Below are 23,880 nucleotides of genomic sequence, written 5' to 3' on the forward strand. Positions count from 1 at the left end.
ATGGTGGTTTCATTGACAAGGGAGAAGGCACTGCTGTTGGTTTATTGCCTCCGCACTGATATGCTGCTTTCATAGTTTGAAATAATGGAATTTAAATGTATCAGCCTGATGGATAGAATGCCCTGTCATGACATGAAATAACCATTTAAGTTCGGTCTATTTTTGCTTTTTTTTATTACAAACCTCCCACATACTTATTTCAGTGTGTGTACCCCATGTTCTGTGAAAATAATGAATCAATCGCCCATTGTTACGCAACAAGTAACATGTTCTGCTCTTGCGTAAGAACGACACTTTCTCCGCCCTTTTCGAATCACCATTTCACTCTGTGTGAATCTGCGGCTGCGCAGTGTCCGCCATTGAGGACCCACGATCAGAAGGAAAGGGTCAGAATCGCTTCGATAGGCAACAGCACACGTTTCCTTTATTCTTGAATCCAAACTTTGTCAACGTCCACACGTCGCCTACTGTATAATAATAATACTAACTGATATTCGTTTTAACTCATGGATGGCAGATTTAGATATTTTATAGCAATTTGAAGTAACCTACCTAGCTAACGTTAGTCCGCTGTGAAGCTTACGAGTGAGGTTAGCTAGCTAGCCACTGTGCTAGCTTTAGCTACGCGAACTGAGCCTGGCTCTGGGGCAGTGTCGTTTGATGGATCCAAGAATCGCTTGGTTTCAGCCAGAACAACGTGGACCAGCCAACAGCCTGTGGATGCAGATTTGGGAAACAACTCAAGGACTGGGGAATCTGTACTTCAATAACAACTGTAACACGGGTGGTTTGTCAAGCACGTCAAGCCTCAGTCCGAAAAAGAACACCAACGGGACATTGGGTAACGTGATCTCGTGCAAGAACGGAGCTGTCACTAACAGCGAACCCCGGAACCAGGGAATGTCCAACTCAACGAAAGACCAAGATGTAGTCGAACAACGAGACTTTATTCCGTTGGAAGCTAATAACAACCACAACAACCGTTCATCGTTGGGGAGGGGCAGCGCAGGGGGGCAAGTGTGTTCTCGGGTCTCTGGGGTCTTGGGACACCCCAACAAAAGGAAAAGAGACAACAAGGCTAGCACTTATGGATTCAACAGTAGCCTCGAGACCGGAGGCTGTGGTTACACGGGAACACCATGGAAAGTCAAGAACTACTCTGAAGGAATCTTGGGGTAAGAAACAAAATGACACAAATAAAAACCAGTAACAAGTAACGTTAGCTAGCTCATATAACGTTACAAGTTAATTATAAACCACGCGTTATCTATCTATCTCTGCCACACTAACGTTAGTTGGTTAGACAACTAGCCAGCCAGCTAACTTGGCTGGTGAAGTGAGCGCACATATTCCTATGGTTAGACATCATAGCCATATTTAGGCGTGCCGATTTGACCGTCACGCGTCTTTATCCGTCATTTAGGGGACGTTCCTAACCAGCTAAGGTCAGTTGAAGGCAATGGGACAGTCAACTAGCTAGTTAGTTAGCTACCTCCAGTAGTTTGTTTTATGACCTTGGTACCTCGTGGTTGCCAACATCTGCATGTGTTCGCTACGCTGACGAGCAAAGCAAAAAATCAAATCCATTCCACTGACATTTGACTAAAAGCACGAGTACTGTTTGGGAAACATAGTCAAGTCAATGCAGAACTATTTTATTGATAGTTGACACGTTACTGATTGTCAGGCTAAGCCTGCCTAACTAATGCTGGTATTTCTCGTCTGTTTCACTGTTGCCAATTTGCAGCAATTAAAACCGAAAAAAATATTATCTGGTTGATATAATAGTAGCATATATTCTAGTTCCAAATCTAGTAAAAGGTGTAAATAGTATACTTTTGGTCATAGTCAGTATTTTCCCAAATTTAGATTTGCGAGATTTAAGAAATCCATCAATTTCTTTAGACAGCAGATCTACTCTGACTTCTTTACATGGGACAACAATAAGACATCGTCGCCAATGTCATGTTGAAGGAACAAGACTTGTTCTTTATTAAACAGCGTGGGTTTTTTCCAACTCGCACATCCTCACATTTGTGAGGTAACTTTGGCATCACAAACACAATTTATTCCTTTATCTAAAGTCATAATAGGGTGGCTGTTTGGTGAATGGAACAAACAATGATACCTATCAGAGTACATATAGCAAACATAACAGACCCACATCTAACCACAACCCCAAGTCGCAATCTATTTCTTAATGACCGAGGTGAAATCAGTGAGTTCTGCCCCACTTTAAAGAGGAGTGGCTGGGCAGATGCAAACATTTTTCCCCCACTTTTATTTAACCAGGTAGGCCAGTTGCGAACAAGTTCTCATTTACAACTGCGACCTGGCCAAGATAAAGCAAAGCAGTGTGACAAACAACAACACAGTTAGACATAAACAAACGTACAGTCAATAACATAAAATAAAAATAGAAAAAACTATGTACAGTGTGTACAAATGTAAAAGAGTAGGGAGGTAGGCAATAAATAGGCCATAGAGGTGCAAATAATTACCATTTAACATGAATGGAGTGCTATATGTGAAGATGATGATGTGCAAGTACAAATACTGGGTTGCAAAAGAGCAAGAGGGTAAATAATAATATGGGGATGAGGTAGTCGGGCGTGCTATTTACAGATTGGCTATGTACAGGTACAGTGATCGGTAAACTGCTCTGACAGCTGATGCTTAATGTTAGAGAGGGAGATGTAAGACTCCAGCTTCAGAGATTTTTGCAATTTGTTCCAGTCATTGGCAGCAGAGAACTGGAAGGAAAGGCAGCCAAAGGAAGTGTTGGCTTTGGGTCGCAATATACCCGCTGGAGTGTGTGCTACGGGTGGGTGTTGCTATGGTTACCAGTGATCTGAGATAAGACGGGGCTTTACCTAGCAAAGACTTTTATAGATGACCTGGAGCCAGTGGGTTTGGCGACGGTTATGTTGTGAGGGCCAGCCAACGAGAGTGTACAAGTCCCAGTGGTGGGTAGTATATGGGGCTTTGGTGACAAAACAGATGGCACTGTGATAGACTGCATCCAATTTGCTGAGTAGAGTGTTGGAGGCTATTTTGTAAATGACATCGCCGAAGTCAGGGATCGGTAGGGTAGTCAGTTTTACGAGGGTATGTTTGGCGGCATGAGTGAAGCAGGCTTTGTTGCGAAATAGGAAGCAGATTCTAGATTTGATTTTGGATTGGAGATGCTTAATATGAGTCTGGAAGGAGAGTTTACAGTCTAACTAGACACCTAGGTATTTGTAGTTGTCCACATTAGAGGTTGACTGATTTAATCAGAATGGCCGATTTCAAGTTTTCATAACAATCAGAAATCTGTATTTCTGGACACCGATTTGGCTGTTTTTTTACACGTTTATTTAACTTTTATTTAACTAGGCAAGTCAGTTAAGAACACATTCTTATTTTCAATGACGGCCTAGAAACGGTGGGTTAACTGCCTTGTTCAGGGGCAGAACAACATATTTTTTTACCTTGTCAGCTCGGGATTCAATCTTGCAACCTTACGGTTAACAAGTCCAACGCTTTAACCACCTGCCTCTCATTGCACTCCACGAGGAGCCTGCCTGTTATGCGAATGCAGTAGAAGCCAAGGTAAGTTGCTAGCTAGCATTACATTTATCTTATAAAAAACAATCAATCAATATCACTAGTTATAACTACACATGGTTGATGATATTACTAGTTTATCTAGCAAGTCCTGCGTTGCATAAAATCGATGCAACGCAGGGGATGATTTAACAAAAGTGTATTTGCGAAAAAAACACAATCGTTGCACGACTGTACCTAACCATAGGCATTGGTTTTTTTCTTAAAATCAATACGCAGAAGTGTATATTTTTAAACCTGCATATTTAGCTAAAATAAATCCAGGTTCGTAGGCAATATTAACCAGGTGAAATTGTGTCACTCTTGTGTTCATTGCACGCAGAGTCAGGGTATATGCAACAGTTTGGGCAGCCTGGCTAACTGAGAACTAATTTGCCAGAATTTTACATAATTATGACATAACATTGAAGGTTGTACAATGTAATAAGAATATTTAGACTTAGGGATGCCACCTGTATTTCACTGAAATAATAAACTTTTTTTTTTCGAAATGATTCAAACAGCACTTTTGTGCATTTTGCCAGCAGCTCTTCGCAAGCATAGCGCTGTTTATGACCTCAAGCCTATCAGCCTAATGGCTAGCTAGTTAGCGGGGTGCGCGCTAATAGCGTTTCAAACGTCACTCGCTCTGGGACTTGGAGTGGCTGTTCCCCTTGCTCTGCAAGGGCCGCGGCTTTTGTGGAGCGATGGGTAATGCTGCTTCGAGTGTGGCTGTTGTCGATGTGTTCCTGGTTCGAGCCCAGGTAGGGGTGAGGAGAGGGATGGAAGCTATACTGTTACACCGGCAATACTAAAGTGCCTGTAAGAACACCCAATAGTCAAAGGTACATGAAATACAAATTGTAAAGAGAGAAATAGTCCTATAACTCCTATAACTACAACCTAAAACGTCTTACCTGGGAATATTGAAGACTCATGTTTAAAGGAACCACCAGCTTTCATATGTTCTCATGTTCTGAGCAAGGAATTTTAAACGGTAGCTTTTTTACATGGCACATATTTTACATGGCACATATTGCACTTTTACTTTTTTCTCCAACACTTTGTTTTTGCATTATTTAAACCAAATTGAACTGCTACTCATGCCAGGAATATAGTATATGCATATGATTAGTATGTGTGGATAGAAAACACTCTGAAGTTTCTAAAACTGGTTAAATCACGGCTGTGACTATAACAGAGCGTGTGTTTCATCGAAAAGCGCAAGAAAAACTGGTCACTGAAATCTGAAAAAAGTATCCATGCACCCCTTTCATGGATTATTTAAAGGAAACCAAATTGAATATGGAGACGGATGCAATTCCTACAGCTTCCACACGATGTCGCCAAAAACGTCATTTTCATTGACAAAAATCCTTTGAGACATTACAAATAGATCCATTATTCCATCCAGCCTACCTCAATCGATTTTGGAAGATTGAAAAATGGACACTGTTTTCTTTTGTAGCTGCTATTGAATACAGATCGCCCAGTGATCAATTTGATCGCGTATTAACGTTTACAAATACCTAAAGTTGGGTTATAAAAGTAGGTTGAAGTGTTTTGTCAAAGAATATAGGCAATTTATATAATTTTTAAACATGATGTTGCGTGTTGGAAGAGAGCTTTTTTCGTGATGCAGACAGGCTATACAAATGGATATTTTGGGCATTCATGGACGAATTTAATCGGGAAAAATACCAATTTGTGATGTTTATGGGACATATAGGAGTGCCAACAAAGAATATCATCAAAGGTAATGAATGTTTTATATTTTATTTCTGCGTTTTTGTGTAGCGCTGGCTACGCTAATTCTTTTGTTTACGTCGCCTTCAGGCATTTTGGGGTGTTGCATGCTATCAGATAATAGCTTCTCATGCTTTCGCCGAAAAGCATTTTAAAAATCTGACTTGTTGGCTAGATTCACAACGAGTGTAGCTTTAATTCAATACCCTGTATGTGTGTTTTAATGAACATTTGAGTTTTAACGAGTACATTTAGCATTTAGCGTAGCGCATTTGTATTTCCAGGTGCCTACTTGAGACGTCTGCGTCTTGGTCCCCCGATAATCGGGTATCGGTATCTGCGTTGAAAAATCATAATCGGTCGACCTCTAGTACGAACTCTGAAGATAGATGGGGGACGATCAATTCACATATGGTGTCCAGGGAACAGCTGGGGGCTGAAGGGGGTCTACAACAAGTGGCTACGGTGAGAGACTAGAGGTCTGGAAAGGCGGATTTTTAAAAGAAGACACTTTAACTGTTTGGGCACAGACCTGGATAGTATGACAGAACTCTGCAGGCTATCTCTGCAGTAGATTGCATCTCCGCCCCCTTTGGCAATTCTATCTTGTCGGAAAATGTTGTAGTTAGGGATGGAAATGTCAGGATTTTTGGTGGCCTTCCTAAGCCAGGATTCAGACACGCCTAGGACATCCGGGTTGCGGGGTGTGCTAAAGAAGTGAATTTAGCCAACTTAGGGAGGAGGCTTCTAATGTTATGCACATCATGTATCTTAAATGGTCAGAAATCTTGTTCAGAAGCCATAGTACACCACATGTATAGGGAGACTAAACTATTCCCCTTCTCTCGAAGTGTTCCATACATAAAGGCCTGAGAGTTGACAGATTGTCCCACTTCTGACACAAACATAGTAATCAGGGATGAACAGTTAGTGGGGCTTGTGGTAGTAACCGTGTAGTTACAGGGCAAGTATACCCTCCCAGCCATAAAGGTCCTGTTAGTAGAGTCTGAACTCTAGTATCTTTATGAAACCCTTATTTAAGTGTGCTGACCTGTTGCACCCTCTACAACCACTGTGACTACTATTATTTGACCCTGCTGATCATCTATGAACATTTAAACATCTTGGTCATGTTCTGTTATAATCTCCACCCGGGACAGCCAGAAGAGGACTGTACACCCGTCATAGCCTGCTTCCTCTCTAGGTTTCTTCCTAAACCGCTGCACCGTTCGGGAGCCCACTCTGTCTTTAACATAGGTTGGCTATACTAGCTTACTGATTATGATCAATATGACCGGTTGGTAGAAAGCAGATATAGAGGTTAGGTTACTGTAACCATTTTCTCTATAATGACAGAGGGTATTTCCCCAGACACGTGACGCTGAAATGAAATGTGCTTTACAACCATCCAGGTGCATTATCTTATCATTGTTGTTTTGCCTGAGTCTCCTCTGTTTATTAGTCTAAGTATAACGGACCAGGTCTGTCTTGAAAAAACATATTGACCAATTCATTTATATAATCTTAGTGTGACAGAGCTATTTCAGAAATGCAGTTCTTACTAGTTTAAACTAGAGAAATGTCCTGAGGTGGGTGGGGTGTTGTTTTAAAGGTTGAGGTGTAGAGGCGTTTTTGTTTTCTCTTCTACGTGCCTGACAAGCGTAGGCTAGCAACATGCAAGAGCCCAGAGCAAAGTCTTAGCCAGGCTGATCCTCATTTATAGTAATATGAAGCACACTGTTTGCATAAGGACATTCCTTAGTGATTACTCTAATACCCCAACCTTTACTGTACAGCCTGGATCACAGTCACAACCAGGTTCGGTCTCTCAAACTCCTGGTTCCTATTCTGCTCACAATGCTTAGTTACTGAGCTGCATTATGAACAGATATTTCACGATATATAAATGTAAAGTCTAGACATCTGCCAACTGATAGTGTCTCTTTCAGAAAGTATTTTCAGGCTTGTAATCTCTGGTTTTGGAAATGTTTCATTAGCTTTCTTCCCCAAGTCCCTGACTGGGAAGCACAAAATTGGAAAGTGATCAAATCAAAAATTGTCACGTGCGCCGAATACAACACCTTAGAGTGAAATACTTACTTACAGGCTCTAACCAACGGTGCAATTTTTAAGTAAAAAAAAATGTATGAGGTGAACAATAGGTAAGTAAAGAAATAAAAACAACAGTAAAAAAGACCGAGAAATTACAGTAGCGAGGCTATATACAGGCACCGGTTAGTAGGGCTGATTGAAGTAGTATGAAGGTATGGTTAAAGTGACTATGCGTATATGATAAACAGAGAGTAGCAGTAGCATAGAAGAGTGGGTGGCGAGACACAATGCAGATAGTCCGGCTAGCCAATGTGCGGGGGCACCGGTCAGGAAGTCCAGAATCCAGTTGCAGTAGGAGGTGTTTAGTCCCAGGATCCATAGCTTAGTGGTGAGCTTTGAGGGCACTATGGTGTTGCATGCTGAGCTGTAGTCAATGAATAGCATTCTCACATAGGTGTTCTTTTTGGAAAGGGCAGTGTGTAGTGCAATAGAGATTGCATCATCTGTGGATCTGTTTGGGCGGTACGCAAATGTTAGTGGGTCCTAGGGTTTATGGGACAGTGTTGTTGTGAGCCATTACCAGCCTTTCAAAGCACTTCATGTCTACGCATGTGAGTTCTACGGGTCTGTAGTCATTTAGGCAGGTTGCCTTAGTGTTTTTGGGCACAGGGACTATGGTGGTCTGCTTGAAGCATGTTGGTATTACAGACTCAAATCAGGGACATGTTGAAAATGTCAGTGAAGGCACCTGCCAGTTGGTCAGCACATGCCCGGAGCACATGTCCTTGTAATCCGTCTGGCCCCGCAGCCTTGTGAATGTTGACCTGTTTAAAGGTCTTACTCACGTCGACTACGGAAAGCGTGACCACACAGTCGTCCGGAACAGCTGATGCTCTCATACATGCCTCAGTGGTGCTTGCCTCAAAGCGAGCATAGAAGTGATTTAGCTCGTCTGGTAGGCTCGTGTCACTGGGCAGCTCGCGGCTGTGCTTCCCTTTGTAGTTTATCATAGTTTGCAAGCCCTGCCACATAAGACGAGCGTAGGAGAATGTGTAGTACGATTGAGTCTTAGCCCTGTATTGATGCTTTGCCTGTTTGATGGTTTGTCGAAGGGCATACCAGGATTTCTTATAAGCTTCCAGGTCACAGTCCCGCACCTTTTAAAGCGGCAGCTCTACCCTTTAACTCAGTGCCAATGTTACCTGTAATCCATGGCTTCTGGTTGGGGTATGTACGTACAGTCACTGTGGAGACGACGTCCTTGATGCACTTATTGATAAAGACAGTGACTGATGTGGTGTACTCCTCAATGCCATCGGAAGAATCCCGGAACATGTTCCAGTCTGTGATAGCAAAACAGTCCTGTAGTTTAGCATCTGCTTCATCTGTCCACTTTTTTATAGTCACTGGTGCTTCCTGCTTTAATTTTTGCTTGTAAGCAGGAATCAGAAGGATAGAATTGTGGCCAGATTTACCAAATGGAGGGTGAGGGAGAGCTTTGCGTCTTTGTGTGTGGAGTACAGGAGATCTAGAATTATTTTCCCTCTGGTTGCACATTTAACATGTTAATAGAAATGAGATGATTTAAGTTTCCTTGCATTAACGTCTCGGCCACTAGGAGCCCCGCCTCTGGGTGAGCTGTTTCCTGCTTGCTTATTTCCTTATACAGCTGACTGAGTGCGGTCTTAGTGCCAGCATCCGTCTGTGGTGGTAAATAAACAGGCACGAAATGTTTAGATGAAAACCAGCTGTTTACAAATATGCACAGACCGCCCCCCTTCTTACCGGAGTATGCTGTTCTATCTAGCCGGTACAGCGTATACACCATGAGCTGAATATCCATATCATCATTCTGCCACGATTCTGTGGAACATAACATGTTAATTTTTGATGTCCTGTTGGTAGGATATTCGTGATCGTACCTCGTCTAATTTATTGTCCAATGATTACACATTGGCGAGTAATAATGACGATAACTGCAGCTTTTCCACTCGCCTTCTGTGGGTCCTTACAAGGCACCCCGCTCTGTGTCCTCTGTACCTGCGTCTCTTCCTCTTGCCAATAACTGGGATGTTGGCCTTGTCAGGTGTTCGAAGTATGTCCTGTGCATCCTGCTAGTTGAAGAGAGAATCTTTGTCTAATCCGAGGTGAGTGATCGCTGTCCTGATATCCAGAAGCTATGTTTTGCTTTAAGATGCGGTGGCAGAAACATTATGTACAAAATTCACATCCAGGTGCATTTTCCTTTTGGTTGTGATACCTGGGGGATCGCCTATTCAGGCTCGCATTAGTCAAGGGGTTGATTTTACATTCGTTAAATTGATACACAATTTGATGGGGAGGGGAAACGAAAGGATGGGAGAAGATGAACGATTTTCCTTGGACGAGTAAGGCGCTGTTGGTTGCGGGGGTGGTGATAGGGCAGATAGGGGCGGAGGTGTGTGTATTCATGCAGAGTTGTTGTACTGCTTGGTTGAGCCCAGCAGGTCCAGCCTTCATGTATAAGGGGTGCTGTGTTTACATGCAGCACATGCTGAGCATGTCCTGGCTTCACTCTCCCAAAACAAATCCGCCCCTCCTGGAGAGAAACTTGAGCTCTTTCTCTGAAGTCCCAGTGCCCTCCATCCAATGAGCTTTGGAGCAGCAATGGCGTTCAGCCAGCTCTGATTCACTGAAACAAAAGCTGTTGTGAAAGACCCAGAAATTGTCTTGGTGTGTGAGTGGAGTGGACTGCCTAAAATAGTATGGCTGCACTGTGCTGTCACACACAACTAGCTGTGGAAAGACCAGGGTTGTGTTCACTAGGCACAAAATGGAGAAAACCTACCAAAATGAGGTGAAACAGGGAGGGACTAGCTGAACTTGTCCAATAAGAAATGTTTCATTACCCTTTGCTACAGTATGCCCCACAGGTGTGCTATTGAACACAACCCTGTCCTTGGTCCTATGTGTTGAGGTCAGCGGTCACACAGTGCCAGATTATTTTTGTACAATGTTGACCCCATGGGCCATCTAAATGTGCTGCTAATCGCTCGGTGACTCAGAAAAGCACATTAATGTTTTTAGAACCATCTCTGAGATTTATGATCCAAGTCCCACAGTTCCAGCTTCCAGATATCACCTCTTGTTACCCCAACACAGCGCCACTCATAGAGCTATAGCTCGGTCTGTACTGTACTGGCTGTCAGAGATATCAATGGAGTTTGCTCCTCCTCAATAGGCTCCTTTTGCCAAGGAAACAAGTGTATCCTACCTGAGTCCTTCACGGAAGAGTTTTGAAGTCTGCCACACCCTCTTTGAATCAGCTATTGTTTTCTTGAAGGGGAAAAGCATGCAAACAGTTTAAAATGACACGCTACTTATAGTTTTATCTTTGACATGTCTTACAAACCTAATTGAGAAAAGGCCGTTGTCATGTCCCCCTTCTGGCATACAGCCAGGTGGTGAGGCGAGGACTTGCAGAGAGCTATACATGCTGCTGGTCCTTTGGACTGTGGGTAATATACCCTTCCCTCTACCAGCACGTATGGGGAAACCCTCCGTATCTCAGCCATCCCATGTGCTTAAAGAAGAATGTTTTGATATTTTCTCCCCTTCTGGCCAATTTGAAAGCCAGTAGAGTTAATGTAGTCTGAACTAGAGGTCGACCGATTATGATTTTTCAACGCCGATACCGATTATTTTTAAAAATATATTTTTTTCTTCTAATAATGACAATTACAACAATACTGAATTAACACTTATTTTAACTTAATATAATACATTAATAAAATCTAATTATCCTCAAATAAATAATGAAACATGTTCAATTTGGTTTAAATAATGCAAAAACAAAGTGTTGGAGAAGAAAGTAAAAGTGCAATATGTGCCATGTAAGAAAGCTAACGTTTCAGTTCCTTGCTCAGAACATGAGAACATATGAAAGCTGGTGGTTTCTTTTAACATGATTCTTCAATATTCCCAGGTAAGGAGTTTTAGGTTGTAGTTATTATAGGAATTATAGGACTATTTCCCACTATACCATTTGTATTTCATTAACCTTTTACTATAGGATGTTTTTATAGGCACTTTAGTATTGCCAGTGTAACAGTATAGCTTCCATCCCTCTCCTCGCTCCTACCTGGGCTCGAACCAGGAACACATCGACAGCAGCCACCCTCGAAGCAGCGTTACCCATGCAGAGCAAGGGGAACAACTACTCCAAGTCTCAGAGCAAGTGATGTTTGAAACGCTATTAGCGCGCACCCCGCTAACTAGCTAGCCATTTCACATCGTTTACACGAGCCTACTCTCGGGAGTTGATAGGCTTGAAGTCATAAACAGCGCAATGCTTGACGCACAACGAAGAGCTGCTGGCAAAATGCACAAAAGTGCTGTTTGAATGAATGCTTACGAGCCTGCTGGTGCTTACCACCAGACTGCTCTATCACATCATAGACTTAGTTATAACATAATAACACACTGAAATACAAGCCTTGGGTCATTAATATGGTCGAATCTGGAAACTATCATCCCGAAAACAAGACGTTTATTCTTTAAGTGAAATACGGAACCGTTCCGTATTTTATCTAACGGGTGGCATTCATTAGTCTAAATATTCCTGTTACATTGCACAACTTTCAATGTTATGTCATAATTACGTAAAATTCCGGCAAATTAGGCTGCCCAAACTGTTGCATATACAATGACTCTGCGTGCAATGAACGCAAGAGAAGTGACACAATTTCACCTGGTTAATATTGCCTGCGAACCTGGATTTCTGTTAGCTAAATATGCAGGTTTAAAAATATATACTTCTGTGTATTGATTTTAAGAAAGGCAGTGATGTTCATGGTTAGGTACACATTGGAGCAACAATACGCACCGCATCGATTATATGTAACGCAGGACACGCTACATAAACTAGTAATTTCATCAACCATGTATAGTTAACTAGTAATTATGATTGATTGTTTTTTCTAAGATAAGTTTAATGCTAGCTAGCAACTTACCTTGGCTTCTTACTGCATTCACATAACAGGCAGTTTCCTCGTGGAGTGCAATGTAATCAGATGGTTAGAGCTTTGGTCTAGTAACTGAAATGTTGCAAGATTGAATCCCCGAGCTGACAAGGTACAAATCTGTCGTTCTGCCCCTGAACAGGCAGTTAACCCACTGTTCCTAGGCCGTCATTGAAAATAAGAATGTGTTCTTAACTGACTGCCTAGTAAAAAAAAAAAAAGTTAAATAAAGGTGCAAAAAAAACAGCCAATTCGGTGTCCAAAAATACCGATTTCCGATTGTTATGAAAACTTGAAATCGGCCCTAAATGATCGGCCATTCCGATTTAATCGGTCGACCTCTAGTCTGAACAGCATAGGGGGTAGCTAGTTAGGTAGATTGTTTCTTGTTTTGGTACTGCCCAGACAAAATCAATACTGAAAACAGTCCTATTTCTTTTGACTGTCATACTGTTTGACAATAAGTTTTAATTGGAGACTGCTGTGTTTTTTTGGTGTTTGTTTCTGTTGTACAAATTATGGTAATTGTTAAAGTATTGGATGTTTGAAATCTTTTTTTACTGTATTTAATTAAGTATATGTATTTAAACATTTCTGGCAATTGCATTTTCATAAGCCTGTATAAATGCTTTTCAACCAGGCAGATTTAAGAGAAACCTACCTAGGTTCAGGTGTCACTTCATGCCATGTGACTAATGATGATAAAGCACACCTTGTGCTCTCTTCTCTTCTCCAGTCTTGATGAACTCAATATGCAACCTGTATACCACAGATCTCTGTGCTTGTCTGATAGGTTGCCACTCACATGTTGCATCCTGGCTCTTTTTTCAAAGGCCTCACACAGTGGGAGGAGCCATGATGACTTGGTTGATACACAAACTAGGGTAATGCAGTGATTGTAGTCTAGCCTGTGAGCTCAGAGATGGAGTGGAAATTGTCATGGAGTTCAGAGGATATGACATGCAGTACGTTTAGACCAAACACACGATTTTGACTAGACTAGACTCTTGTTACTAATGTTTAGCCTAGTGCTAATGGCTCAAATCTGTTAGCATTGTGTCTGCAGATTGTATTTGGGGTAGCCCAAGATCTTGCAGCCCAATTGATCTTTATTAGATTGTTCTTTTGATGTCTATATCCGTCCATAGGTCTCTGTACTTCTGAGTATAGGCCTAGATGTTATGGTGGATCGAGCCTTAGGGCTTTAATTGAAGAGGATGGTGTAATATAAGTGTAGTCTAGTGTTTATGGCTGGAGTTCCAGCACGCCAGATGTTTTGGAGCCTGTGGAGCCTGAAGCTTTTTTTGCAGCACTACTAAACACATGGGTTCAACCGCAGCTAGTGTGTGCCGGATAACTCCACTGAGGCCAAGAAGGTCACTAATGATCAGGCACAACTGGGGTCCTCGTAGCCCTCGCTTGTCTTTAACCCAAATCCTCTGGTTATGGTAGCCAGTCTGAGCCACCGCAGTGCTGCTGGAGGATAAGTCAGGCATGGATGAAAGCTTAATGTATTGGCCACCTTATGTTCAGTGTGTGGTTTGGGTTGACATCCTTTCCTGTGTGTGTGACTATCATTGCTGGCCCTGTCACTCATAGGCTAGCCTTCTCATGTTTTTGTGTGAGAGGCATATTTACACATGTAGCACTGCCAACAGAGGGACTGCCTAATAAGCAGTGAGTGAGGAAAGTTTTTGCAGGTTCACGTGAAGAGAATGCCTGCTGGATGACATGTCTCTCACTGTTTCTGGCAGCGCTATGAAACATGGGCATGGTACAGTACCCTGTTATTTCTGTCCCTGGTCCTTCTGCAGTATTTATAGCTGGTTACTCTAATGCTGTTCGGTGGAGGCCGTTCTGAACCAGGGGGCTGGCCTTGCACATTCAAAAAGTCATCTGCCAGCGAACCCTCTCCTTTCTCAAAGGCACTTTGGCAGTTTTGATTTGTCTCTCCTGTGTCTTTTGCTGCCTGTGTCTGAACTGAGACACATGCCCTGCCCTCTGACTCCCACACACCTTTATACTGTCAGTCCATCTGAGTAGCTGGTCAATAAGCAGTACCAGTTTGCCACTTCAACAGTGAACTTGCAGATGAGACCCTGAAGTTATGCTTCTCCCCCCTGCTCCTTCATATGAGACACATTTCCTCCACCACACCTACTCTGCTGCCCCAGAAACCTACTGGCACTTGCTGCTGAGTAGTACACTACAGTATCTATATCTTGGAAAAGATGTTGCCTGTTTCAGTTGCAAAACCATTCCTCTAAACCCAGGGCTCCCAAATGGGTTTGCCTAGTCCTGCTCTGCCTTCCACAGGAGCCTCCCTCTCGCTGTGTGTGAAGCCTAATTGCTCTCTCCAGGCTCAGCTCTCTGGAAGCCCTGCTCGCTCTGAGGCGATTACACAATTTCCATATGATTAAGGCAGGCGTGTTATCTTTTACCAAATGCCAAGGGTCTGTGTTCTGTTCCTTTGGCTGAGGCTGTGCGATCTGTAATGTGATTCAGGAAGGAGCGATATTGTTTCTTTCACATGCTCCAAAAGCACTGGGCTGCTCCCCCTGGTCTAAGCCGGTTCCCAGGATGACGAGACGATGTGGCTTAACCCTGAAACGAAACCCTTTCTCCTCTCACACGGACAGCCAGTCAGACACTGCTGCTGTGAAATGAAACTTAGCAGCACCACTGGTCTGAGCTGGAACAGAGAGCCTATACTTGGGCAGACCCTCTGAAATGAAACTGACTCTGGCACAGTTTTTTGTTTGGCACAGTGTAGGAGGCTGGCAGTGTGAGACAACTACATTTGCTAGGAGACTGGCAGGCACACACACTACATTTCTATTGCCATCGCCTCCAAATTGGTGTTAGATTTGTTTGATCTCCCCTGATAAGTGTATCAGTCATTGTGTGGTACGTGTGACAAAAGTTTGACCATGGTCTTTCTGTGGGAGTGCATGTATGGAAGGGAGTGTGGCATGCGCGTCAAATCAATATGTGACGTGTGTGTCAGTCAGTTGAATTGAATGTGTCCAAGTTAATGGCTATATGGGAACTCTATATGAATGGCTTGCTGATGGCTGTATCTCCTGGCCCATTGCCAGACCGCTTCCCTCCTGCGCGTATGTCTGAGGACGGCCCCCTCCCGTGCGTATGTCTGAGGACGGCCCCCTCCCCTGTCCTCTTTTGTTACAGGTGGCTCTAGATGGAGTGACTTAAGACGTCAGCATGCTTCAGTTTAGCTGGCGGCAAACCGAACAAATGTGCTCACATATTTTCTTAACACCTTTGCTCGAAAAACAAACGGCAATAGTACTGTTTGGCCATGTTGAGACGCTGTAGCCAGTATACACTTCTTTAAAATAATCCGAATTTAATCTGTCATTAATTTAGATGTTTTTGTATAGATTTTTTCCCCCCATTACTAGTTCCCACTGTAGTCATACCTTCCTATGTTGACTCTAGGTGTGTTCACGGTGCAGTCTTTGTTGCAGTGACTGACTGGGCTTGATGAATGCTGTCAGCCAGGATGCCTCTGCAGAGCGTATCTGTGGGCGGGTGTGTGTCACATGTTGAAGGTACTTCAACTCCTGTTCCATTCTCAGTCTGACCAACACCAGAAATGAAGAGACAAATAGAACGAGAAGGAAGGAATCCCCTGCATAGTGCTCCGTCCAGAAAAACAGCTCATGGTACCGCAGGACAGGGAACTCATGGTGGGTGTCTTCACACACAATTGCCAGACCTGCCCTGAGGAGTTAGCTTGGCCTACTTAAAATGGGAGAGGCTGGTGCTTTGGGTGAGGAAAGGTGTAGAAGTTAGATTAGTTTAGCAGCCTATTGTTTATATTACAAGCTGTGTGATACACTCCTCTGTGTGAATATAAAGGGATCATTGTTTGAGGATGAACACCTGCAGAGATGTAGCTGGAAAGACCTGGTATCATCACATCAGGGAGGAGTACTTCTACCCAGGGAGTGATGGCATTGAACTGGCACGACTGTCTGGCTGGCTGGACTGCTGTGTTGATTGGGGCAACAGACAGGCTGGTGATTGGGGCGGCTGTCGGCTGGGGTTTAACCGGGTCAGGGCCCTTCAATAGGACTCCTGGCTGCTACACCAGGAATGTCTGTCTGGGTGTCGATGAGGATTAGGTGAAACACAAACTACTGTAAGCGCCAGAGAAGCCTGTTAACTAAAACCCTGAAACGCAAATGATAAGCAGGCTGAATCGTCTACAGTAGCTCCTAGTGTTTCTCACAGCTGAGCCCTCTCAGGCACGCACGCTTGGCTAAACAAGCTCAGAAGTTGCTACCATTTCTCTCCCACTCTCCTTTTGATTTTCCTGCCAAAGGAAGCTGTGCTGCAGGCCTGTCATTGGCTGGGTGCTGTGCTGTGTTTACATGGCCCTGTGGGTGACTGGGATTGTGTGTGAACAGACCCAGTAAAGGGGCAGCTAGGGCAGAGCGACCTGCTCCACTGCCAGTCCCCGACAGCCCCAGCCCTCGTGTGTCCTGGCCTCTAGTACACCCCCTCCAGTATGTGGTGTTCACTCACATTACAGCTGCTCACACAACAGGACTGCTGCCTCTGCTCTACTCACAATCATAATGCTGGATGTGCAGCTTGCTATTCAACTCAAGCTAGTAGCAAAGGGAATAAGTATTTTATCCTCCGATGACTGAGTTTCCCTACGGCCTTACTGTGTTGGTTGGTCACTGAGTGTTAGACCTCGTGTCCACGTGTTGTCTGCTCCAATCCCCTTTGACTGGCTTGATTCCTCTCCATTCTGTTCCTGCTCTGCTTCCTGTCCCCACACTAAGCACTGGCCAGAACATACAAGAGATCACCAGTAGAGTTTGGAACAACAAGGACGTGTGTTAGTTGGGTCAAAGTTTGAGGTGGCAGCTGGTTTAGGCCGCACTTTGTGTGTGTGCGTGTGGGCGGCAATCGGTATCACGTGTGAATGTGTGTGACCCAGTCTTTAGTGTTATTGAATTGCCCTGGCATTCATACCCACCCATCCAAGGACCAAGTTTACCTGACTACCGGGGTGAAGGGAAGTGACCCTGCGGCATTGTTGATCGTTTAGTAAAGTCGATTTGTTGGTTAAGCACCCATTTTTATCTCAAGGACAGCAACACTTGTATTTATTAGCATTCTCCTCCCAAACTATTTATTTTGACCTTAGGCAAGGGAAATGACATTTATGCCAACTGCTTTGGTACCAGTGAAGAACTGGTCCATACCCCTAACAGTGGGAATATGCCCTATGATTTGTACCAAAGGTGTAGATGTAATGCATTATTGTGGTTTTGTGATCTTTTCTCACACGTCAGCCTGTCTGTCATAATCCTGTAGTTAATACAATTCTTCCAGTCTTCAGTAGATGCTACTTGATTACAGTTTGTTGGCACACAGGTGTTGGCTGTTAGCCTTTCACATAACACGCCTCCGGTAAAGAAGCCAGTTTATGTAGTAATGATGCTTTGCGATTAACCCCACAAATGCCTAGCGTGTTTGAGGAAGTGTAATTTCTGTTTTCTCTATTTCATTAGATTGTAGGGCAGGGTAGTTGTCTTTGTTTTCACCATTTCCATTACATGGTAGGTTGGGGTAATTGTCTCTGGTGGCTGTTCAGTGGGCCACTAGTGAAAGTTGTTTACAAATGGCATTGACTGGAATAATAAATTATGTTTTGTAGACCCCATCAATTGTATTGCAGGCCTGTTTATTTAGATGTTTCTCTTACGATATATTCTGCCATCAATCTTTCAGTGTCTTTTGATCTATTTCATACTCCTACTATCCCCATGAACAAGCTACTTTCTCCTTTTGTTCTTTCTCTCGCTCAGTCTCTCTGTCTCCCTCCCTAACCCTGTTTTCTTTCTGTGTTCTGCAGGCTCCATGAGGAGATCAATGACTTCTACAAGCACATGTCTCCTCGGGCGGAGGAGGAGAGGATGAGGATGGAGGTGGTGGACAGGATCGAGAGGGTCATCAAAGACCTGTGGCCCACTGCTGACGTAAGAGATCACTTGCATCGCTACAGTTCCAGTCCTAAGCCCATACAGGTCTAGCCAGGTCCCAGATCTGTTTGACCATTATTGGTGTACAGCAAACTCCTCTGGTTGTTGAAACTTTAACATAGTTGAAAAGATCTGGGCCCAGGCTAATACGGGTCATAGTTCAAATAAATATTGAAACCATGTAGAGTTCATGCTTACATAAAAGCCAACACCAACTACTAGAAGTGACAGGCAGAGCAAAGGTTTGGAATGGAAGTGGTTTCTAGCTACACAGACAGGTCTCACCCACACGGCAAGCTGCTTGAGATTCTCACAATCTCCTGTTCCCTCATTTTACAAATTCCCCTCATTGCTAGAGACAGCTTGAGAACTTGCTGTTCTATGTAGAAATGCTGTCTTTACATCTTTCTAGTCTTTCTCTGGCTGGCTCTATAGCTGTCAGAAAGGAGTCGTGACTCTGTAGGGGAGAGTTATTTTCTCTCCCTATAGGCTGAGCTGTAATGAAGAGGAAAGACAGGCCGTATATGGTGGGGCGTGTGACCAGCAGCCATTTGTGAAAGTGCCTGGTCGGTCCGCTCTTATCTCCCGGCTGTGTTATATTTTGGCCTGTAATCTACAGGTGTCCTTATTCCTGTTGACTTGGAGCTTACTGATAGAGCTGTGTGTGTCTGCTCTCAGCTTTACAAGCTGTACCAGGGATGGACAACTGCCGTTTTGTAGGCCCGCGGATCACTTTTTTTTGTTTATTTTTGTTTAGGAACTCAGTCTGGGTCTCAATTTACTGTTGAGTTGGAATAGTAGAATACACAAGGTGCAATTTTGAAATGTGGTTGTACATCAGCAGTTTTCTTATGTCAGTCACTGACAGTAACTCAATAAGCCCATGTCAGCTAAAATGTCTAGCGGCCAGCTATCTTGTAGTAATCATGGTCGAATTACCAACCGGGGGGCCCCCATAGATTTTGTTAGTCACTCTCACTCAGACATCATATAAAAACATGTCATTTCTTCACCCTATGGCAAAAGATGTAGAATTACAGGGAATTTGCTGTGAAACTGCTAATTTTCTCTCTGCCCCATGAAAAATTGTGTAGTATCGCAGGAAATGAACTCAAAAAATGTAGAATAGTTGCCCATCCCTGAGCTAGACAGAAAAGCCCACTGCTGTCCCTGGCACTGTTCCTACCTCTTACTATTATCCACTGAGGCAGGAGAGCAGTTAATATCCTGTCCACAACAAGAACAGGACTAAGACTCCCAGCAATCACCTGACCTCTTACACACACTCAATGCGAGACCTGTCTGTGACTGGGTGAACTGAACAACTGTGAACCCACCAGATAGCTGAGTAATCTGTCTAGGTCAATTTGTCTGAGGAGGCCCCCATGTCTTTCTTTCCCTCTCTAACTTCACTCCGTCTCTCGATAATGTAAGTGACAACCACTAGCTCTTTATACAGTAGAGAGCCGAGCCATGAGTTAAGTTTACCTTGGGGACCTGTGTGAATGTGTTCCCCCTCACTGGAATTGGAAGTCGTCCACACAGTGGCAATCCATCACCGTCACCCCTGCCTAATGCACCTCAAGTAAGCAGATTGGAGTCCAGGCTTTAACCCTCTTGGTCGGTTCAGGCAGGAGCTCAGCCCAGGAGGGAGGTTTAAGGGAATAACGTCTGGTTTAAGGCGTCAGCAAAGGCTATTTTTGAGCCCTCAGAACCAATGTGAAATACTGTTATGTGACGTGACATTGGTTAATGCCCACAAAGCTCAGATAAAGCGGGATATTTGTCTGGTATCTGGACGCGAAATAAGCTTTTTATTTAACATTTATTTTTTGTCCAAACTGTTAGGTTTTAAAGCATCATTTGATCCTTTTTCTCATAACTACATTCTGTTCCCATTTTTTACACCCAAGGACATTGCATGGTTGTCAGATAATGACTGTGCACTTTTCACCTTCCTTGCATAAAGTGAAATAAGTTGATGCACGTTACCCTCCCCATTTAGCATAAAGATTATATTTTTATTGCTTTAGTTGACACCTGTCCCGAAATATCAGACTGTCACAGGAGAGTAGCATATCACGTGACTTGACAGAAGTCAAATCATATCATTTGTCTTTATTTTCTAACTAATTACCTGCCATTGTATCAGTTCAAAGCTAGTGTATAGCTCGGCTTATCTGATTGATAAGTGAAATCAATGAATGACACATTTGACTTTGTTACAGGTTCAAGTGTTTGGGAGTTTCAGCACGGGCCTCTATCTGCCAACCAGGTAAGCTGTTTGATTCAGGTAATGGAGTACATAATGGCCTTCCTATCATAATCTCTCTTATAGTGTGTTGGTGATATGCGTGTTGACTCATAACCTGCAGACCCTGCGGATATAACTGCAGGGCGGTCGGGTTTAGGGTCATGAAATATTGTGTGGGTGGCGGGTTGAATAGAGAAAACAATATCTTAAAAAATCCGGGTTAGGGCCGGTTGTGGGCCTCAGATTCACTTTTTCATATATACTTGGGCGGTTGTGGATGGGTTATTAGCAATAGCTGGCGGGTGAACAAACAGCTGACCCGCGCACCATTAGTGAGTGTAAACTGACCCTTAACCCAATGAGTTCCAACTTATTGCTGGTGTATTTTGGACTTCTAACCCCTTTTAAACAGTGTGTTTGAGCTACAGACTTCTGGGTTGAACCATTTCATTTGGTCTATTCTACAAAAACGTCTGGAGTCCAAATAGTTTGAGTTACAAACTATTAAAACCATCTATGAAAAACTGTTCTGTTTTTCTCTGACGCTCATTAGCGTCGTTAGAAGGTAAGGGGTTCTTCTGCGTAGAAGATCATAGGAAATCCCAGGATTATAGTTTCTGTGATACTGTAATAAACTCAGTTGCTGTCACAAACTCCACACAGTTGTCACTGACTAGTTAGATATTCATTTCCCAGTGAACAAACCATTTCTGTAGTGACTGCATTCATATAAATACATTTTTTCTTATCCGATTTTTACTTTGGCAGACCTTTAATTATTATACAAATATTTTTTGAACTCATGGATGCAACTGTTTTGTCAAATTGTTTTAGCCTCATAATAAAATACTGAATTGTGAGGCTAAATACAGTGCCTTCTGGGAAAGTATTCAGTCTGGACTTTTCCCACATTTTATTAGGTTACAGCAGTATTCTAAAATTGATTACCCCGTAATGACAAGGCAGTATGAAGAAAAAATACATTTTTCACAAGTATTCAGACACTTTGCTCAGTACTTTGTTAAAACACCTTTGACAGTGATTACAGCCTTGAGTCTTCTTGGGTATGACACTACAAGCTTAGCACACCTGTATTTGGGTAGTTTCTCCCATTCTTCTCTGCAGATCCTCTCAAGCTCTGTCAGGTTGGATGGGAAGCGTTGCCGCACAGCTATTTTCAGGTCTCTCCAGAGATGTTAAATTGGGTTCAAGCCCAGGCTCTTCAAGCCCAAGCTGGGCCACTCAAGGACATTCAGATACTTGTCCTGAAGCCACTCCATTTGTTGTCTTGGCAGTGTGATTAAAGTCGTGGTCCTATTGGAAGGGGAACCTTCGCATCTGTCTGAGGCCGTGAGTGCTCTGGAACAGGTTTTCATCAAGGATCTCTCTGTACTTTTCTCCGTTGATCTTTGCTTCGATCCTGACTAGTCTCCCAGTCCCTGCCGCTGAAAAACATCACAACATGATCCTGCCACCACCATGCTTCACCGTAGGGCTGGTGCCATGTTTCCTTCAGACGTGACGCTTGACATTCAGGCCAAAGAGTTAAATCTTGCATTCATCAGACCAGAGAATCTTGTTTCTCATGGTCTGAGTCTTTTGGTGTCTTTTAGCAAACTCCAAGTGGACTTTCATATGCCTTTTTACAGAGTGGCGGCTTCCGTCTGACCACTCTACCATAAAGACCTGATTGGTGGAGTGCTGTAGAGATGGAAGAACCTTCCAGAAGGACAACCATCTCCACAGAGGAACTTTGAAGCTCTGGTGTCAGAGTAACCATCGGGTTCTTGGTCACCTCCCTGACCAAGGCCCTTCTCCGATTGCGCAGTTTGCCCAGGTGGCCAGTTCTAGGATGAGTCTTGGTGGTTCCAAACTTCTTCCATTAAAGAATGATGGAGGCCACTGTGTTCTTGTGGACTTTCAATGCTGCAGAAATGTTTTGGGCAACCTTCCCCAGATCTGTGCCTCAAAACAATCCTGTCTCGGAGCTCTGACCAGCACTGTCAACTGTGGGACCTTATATAGACAGGTGTGTGCCTTTCCAAATCATGTCCAATCAATTGAATTTACCACAGGTGGACTCCCAAGTTGTAGAAACATCTCAAATATGATCAATGGAAACAGGATGCACCTGAGTTCAATTTCAAGTCTCATAGCCACGGGTCTGAATACTTATGTAAACAGGTATTTCAGTTTAAAAATGAATACATTTGCAAAATGTATGGGGTTAAACTACAAAAACTACCCACTGGGCAAAAATGGGTTTAAGTTTCCAAGTAATTTCCCCAAAATTCTATGTGATTACGTTGAATCAACATGGAAAACTGATTTGATTTTTAAAAAGTAATCAACATAAAGGAATTTCTTAATGAATATAATTCACTTTATTTAAACTTTTCTCTACAATTTCGTGGTAACCAATTTGTAGTTAGTCTTTCCCCATCACTGCAACTCCCGTACGGACTCGGGAGAGGCAAAGGTCGAGAGCCGTGCGTCCTCCGAAACAAAACCCAACCAAGCCGCACTGCTTCTTGACTCAAATTAAAATGTATTGGTCACAGACACATAGTTAGCGAAATGCTTGTGCTTCTAGTTCCGACAATGCAGTGATGTCCAACAGGTAATCAAAACAATTCATAACTACCTTATACACACAAATTTAAAGGGATGAATAAGAATATATAAATATATGGATGAGCGATGGCCGTGCGGCATAGGCAAGATGCAGTAGATGGTATAGAAAACAGTATATACATATGAGATGAGTAATGTAGGATATGTAAACATTAACATGACTAGTGATACCTTTTTTATTTATTTTATTTATTAAAGTTGCCAGAGATTTGAGTATGTTGGCAGCAGCCTCTCTGTTAGTGATGGCTGTTTAACAGTCTGATGGTGCTGAGATGGAAGCTGTTTCTCAATCTCTCGGTCCTAGCTTTGATGCACCTGTACTAGAGATCGACCGATTAATCGGAATGGCCAATTTCTAGTTTTCATAACAATCAGTAATTGGCATTTTTTGACACTGATTATGGCAGATTACATTGCCCTCTCTGAGGAGACTGCGTGGCAGGCTGACTACCTGTTATGCGAGTGCAGCAAGGAGCCAAGGTAAGGTGCTAGCTAGCATTAAACTTATCTTATATAAAACAATCAATCTTAACATAATCACTAGTTAACTACACATGGTTGACGATATTACTAGTTTATCTAT

General features: G+C 43.2%; 1 protein-coding gene across 1 annotated transcript in view; it reads left to right on the forward strand.

The window, feature by feature from the left end:
- Positions 1-319: 319 nt before the first annotated feature.
- The window catches only part of LOC110506730 (terminal nucleotidyltransferase 4B), a 32,988-nt gene continuing 9,427 nt past the window's right edge, over positions 320-23,880 (forward strand). Inside the window, exons 1-3 of the mRNA XM_021586556.2 lie at positions 320-1,175; positions 18,283-18,406; positions 20,638-20,684. Coding sequence (XP_021442231.2) covers positions 661-1,175; positions 18,283-18,406; positions 20,638-20,684 — 686 coding nt within the window. The 5' untranslated portion in view covers positions 320-660. The remainder of the gene's footprint in view (positions 1,176-18,282; positions 18,407-20,637; positions 20,685-23,880) is intronic.

This window comes from Oncorhynchus mykiss, chromosome 26, assembly GCF_013265735.2.
Source record: "Oncorhynchus mykiss isolate Arlee chromosome 26, USDA_OmykA_1.1, whole genome shotgun sequence".
NCBI lineage: Eukaryota > Metazoa > Chordata > Actinopteri > Salmoniformes > Salmonidae > Oncorhynchus > Oncorhynchus mykiss.